This window comes from Hordeum vulgare, chromosome 5H, assembly GCF_904849725.1.
Source record: "Hordeum vulgare subsp. vulgare chromosome 5H, MorexV3_pseudomolecules_assembly, whole genome shotgun sequence".
Taxonomy (NCBI): domain Eukaryota; kingdom Viridiplantae; phylum Streptophyta; class Magnoliopsida; order Poales; family Poaceae; genus Hordeum; species Hordeum vulgare.
Window position 1 is genome coordinate 535,904,221 of NC_058522.1, and position 3,860 is coordinate 535,908,080.

Sequence of the window (3,860 nt, forward strand, 5' to 3'; positions counted from 1 at the left end):
GGGCCCAACGTTCCCTTGCCGTCCCGCAGAATCCATCCTCCCCGACCCCACCCCAACCCCCACCCTCCGCTCCACCCGATCCCACCCTACTGACAGGACGGCCCCGCCCCCGCCCCCAACACACCGGGCCCACACGTCGGCGAGCCGTCGCCGCGGCCCACCCTCGGACGCGCACCAACCAGAGGCCGTCCAGGCTGGCGGCGTGGGCCACCGCCGCGGCCCGCTCGCCTAGCGCCAGCGGAACGGCCGTTAGGTTAACCGGGGGCCGGCTATAAAGAGGGCGAGGCGGCCCAGCGGAGGAGCCACTACACATCCGGCGTCTTCACAAACGCCGTCTCGCTCTCGCTCCGTCTCCCTCCTCCTCCCCCCCCGCTCCGCCGCCAGATCCCGTCGAGCCAAGCCCAGCCGCGTCGAAGATGAGGGAGTGCATCTCGATCCACATCGGGCAGGCCGGCATCCAGGTCGGCAACGCGTGCTGGGAACTTTACTGCCTCGAGCACGGCATCCAGGTTCGCCCCCGCATCTCATCTCATCTCCTCTCTCGCGCGTCCCAATTTCGAAAATCGTGTGTGTTAGCTACTCGATTGGTTTTAGAAGGTTTCCGGCAGCGGGGGCTTGTGGATCTGGTTTGCGATTCGGGTTGTGCAGTGAAATGTTTTGCGGTTCAGTCGTCAGATCCTCTCTTGTTTGGGGCATTTAGGCTTTTGATTTGTGCGCGATTCGAACTGTGATGGGATTACCGGATTCGCGTTCCGTTTAGGACTAGTTGTATTCACGCGATGTGGCAATTCGTGTTCGATCTATGTGGCAACTAGTATTCGATCTGTTCTGTGGATTGTTCTTAGTGACTCTTCTGAATCGTCAGGAACACCAACTGTTTGTAGTTCCTAATTTAAGCTTCCGTTCTGTGATGTTTAGTCATTTAGTCTTGCAGTTTGGATCTGATATGCAATTACAATTTAGGGGTCGAGTGTTTCAGGAGACACGAATTTACTTTTGTACTAGTTTAGTTCCGGCTTTGTTTGCCAAATCTCAGATCTAGTCACACCATTGCCATGGATTACTCAAGTTACATGTTCTGTTTGGATGTGTTATGCTACTATAACCTGCGTCTGACCAAACACCTTGATATTCCCTGCTGCAGCCTGATGGCCAGACGTCCGGTGACAAGACCATCGGAGGTGGTGATGACGCCTTCAACACCTTCTTCAGCGAGACTGGAGCCGGCAAGTACGTGCCCCGTGCAGTCTTCGTCGATCTCGAGCCCACCGTGATTGACGAGGTCCGCACCAGCGCCTACCGCCAGCTCTTCCACCCCGAGCAGCTCATCAGCGGCAAGGAGGACGCAGCCAACAACTTCGCCCGTGGTCACTACACAAGTAATTCCCCAAAACCCTTTTTGCTTCATTACAACAATTAGCCTGCTCTCTCAACCATGTTTGGTTTGCTCATCATGCCTTGTTTGCTGTTGACACCTGCAGTCGGCAAGGAGATTGTGGATCTCTGCCTGGACCGCATCCGCAAGCTGGCCGACAATTGCACTGGCCTGCAGGGCTTCCTTGTCTTCAACGCCGTCGGCGGTGGAACCGGGTCTGGGCTTGGTTCGCTCCTCCTCGAGCGTCTGTCAGTGGACTATGGAAAGAAGTCCAAGCTTGGGTTCACCGTGTACCCATCTCCTCAGGTGTCAACCTCTGTGGTTGAGCCCTACAACAGTGTGCTGTCCACCCACTCTCTGCTGGAGCACACTGATGTCTCAATCCTGCTCGATAACGAGGCCATCTACGACATCTGCAGGCGCTCCCTGGACATTGAGAGGCCCACCTACACCAACCTGAACCGCCTCGTCTCTCAGGTACTGACCACCCGCCATTGCCCAATTCTTTCATCCGGATTGAAGTATTTCTTTGCTGTACCAGTACTGTTGTGCAATGTGTGATGTGAGACTGACATGGAACTTGAGCTGTTTGTCTGTGTGTAGGTTATCTCATCTCTGACCACCTCCCTGAGGTTTGATGGTGCCCTGAACGTGGACGTGACCGAGTTCCAGACCAACCTTGTGCCGTACCCTAGGATCCACTTCATGCTCTCGTCCTACGCGCCGGTCATCTCGGCGGAGAAGGCGTACCACGAGCAGCTGTCGGTGTCGGAGATCACCAACAGCGCGTTCGAGCCGTCGTCCATGATGGCCAAGTGTGACCCTCGCCACGGCAAGTACATGGCGTGCTGCCTCATGTACCGGGGCGACGTGGTGCCCAAGGACGTGAACGCGGCCGTTGCCACCATCAAGACCAAGCGCACCATCCAGTTCGTGGACTGGTGCCCCACGGGGTTCAAGTGCGGCATCAACTACCAGCCGCCCACTGTGGTGCCCGGCGGCGACCTGGCCAAGGTGCAGAGGGCCGTCTGCATGATCTCCAACTCCACCAGCGTCGTCGAGGTCTTCTCCCGCATTGACCACAAGTTCGACCTCATGTACGCCAAGCGCGCCTTCGTCCACTGGTACGTGGGCGAGGGCATGGAGGAGGGCGAGTTCTCGGAGGCCCGTGAGGACCTGGCCGCCCTGGAGAAGGACTACGAGGAGGTCGGCGCAGAGGGCGGCGACGACGAGGATGGCGAGGAGGACGACGACTACTGATCTGCTCGTCCGCTCGACGGAGGATCCGTCTCCTCTGCCGCCTATCTTTAACTACATGTTGCTTTGCCGTCCTGTTTTGGGGTGAGGTTGTAAGCCATCGGTGCTTTCTATGTCGCTGTTGAACTGCATCATTAGTACTTCGTGGAACAAGTATCTCGCTTAATTTGTTCTGTCCTGCTTCGTTACAGTGTTATTTCCGTTGCTGTCCTGATTTCCGTCCTCATTCTAGGTTTCCATCCTCTTTCAATTCCAAGTTCCACGTTGCAAGTTTCGAGCCCGATTAGTGGTTTAGGTCCCTTCCGAAGCAGCTATAAATAATGTTCAGAAGATTGCTTTCTCCCCAAAGAATCACTCGTAAGATTCGAAGGTGCAGAAGCCCCATTAGATTCTTCATTCATGGAGCTAAATAATATTGAAGCCGGTCAAGTTTCAGTTATGAACAAATCGTCTCTGTTTGGAACTTCTTAATCATCAGTGAAGTCTGCTTTCTTTATGCTGCAACCAAAGGAGGAAGACAGACTCAGCGCGCTGACTGATGCTTCGCTCTTTCCTTAGAATGGAGCTCTCTCACCAGATATGTCAGTGATTTTGTTCTTCGGTGACATATTCTTTAACTATGTAGTTTTGCGTTTGCGCATCCTATAATTTCTTTTTTGATCCTCACCTGAATATGTTACTCAAAAAGGTCGCATCCTATGAAATGTAATCCAAATTTCTTTATGTTTGGTTAGCTTTGGATGCAACCGGAAATGAAGCTACTCAGCTCTGCATTCAGCAGGCTAAGGATGCTGTCCATACTTGAGGCAGCTTGAGTAATGAGTATGTTGAAATATTCCAAATTCAGGTGAGTTGTGTTATTTCTTTCTCAGAACGTTTTGCCAGCTTGAGTAGTGAGTATCTTTTTCCATTTCAAAATACTTTTATGATCTTCATAATCTCATATTCAACTGGTATGTTAAGCTGATTTTTCATTCTGTAAATTGAACTGCTGTTGAACCTGCAAATTTAAACTGCAAGCCTATATTTTATATAACTATTGCTAATGCAAAAATGCAGGTATGAGACCATTTATGCGATATCGATTACCAGGTCAGACTGCGGACCTTCCCTGAAAGAAGGCGCCCTCAGTGGGAGATGGACTGCCGGGGCTCCAAGAACCTTCTACTTAGAGAGCTTCAAATCATTTGTTTTAGGCCGCTAAAGCAGGAGCTGACATTCATAAGGG

General features: G+C 52.6%; 1 protein-coding gene across 1 annotated transcript; it reads left to right on the forward strand.

Moving 5' to 3' along the window:
* Positions 1–300: 300 nt before the first annotated feature.
* LOC123452449 (tubulin alpha-2 chain-like) lies at positions 301–2,805 on the forward strand. Its single transcript, XM_045129098.1, has 4 exons — positions 301–509; positions 1,145–1,379; positions 1,482–1,852; positions 1,979–2,805. The coding sequence occupies exons 1-4, from the start codon at positions 417–419 to the stop codon at positions 2,633–2,635; spliced, it is 1,356 nt and encodes a 451-aa protein (XP_044985033.1). The 5' UTR covers positions 301–416; the 3' UTR covers positions 2,636–2,805.
* Positions 2,806–3,860: the final 1,055 nt, after the last annotated feature.

Bases quoted from the DNA above. Each gene is read 5' to 3' on its own strand.
- LOC123452449 (XM_045129098.1), top strand. From the start codon at position 417: ATGAGGGAGTGCATCTCGATCCACATCGGGCAGGCCGGCATCCAGGTC. The intron at 510-1,144 runs GTTCGCCCCCGC...TCCCTGCTGCAG, and splicing joins GCCTCGAGCACGGCATCCAG to CCTGATGGCCAGACGTCCGG. The intron at 1,380-1,481 runs GTAATTCCCCAA...TGACACCTGCAG, and splicing joins CGCCCGTGGTCACTACACAA to TCGGCAAGGAGATTGTGGAT.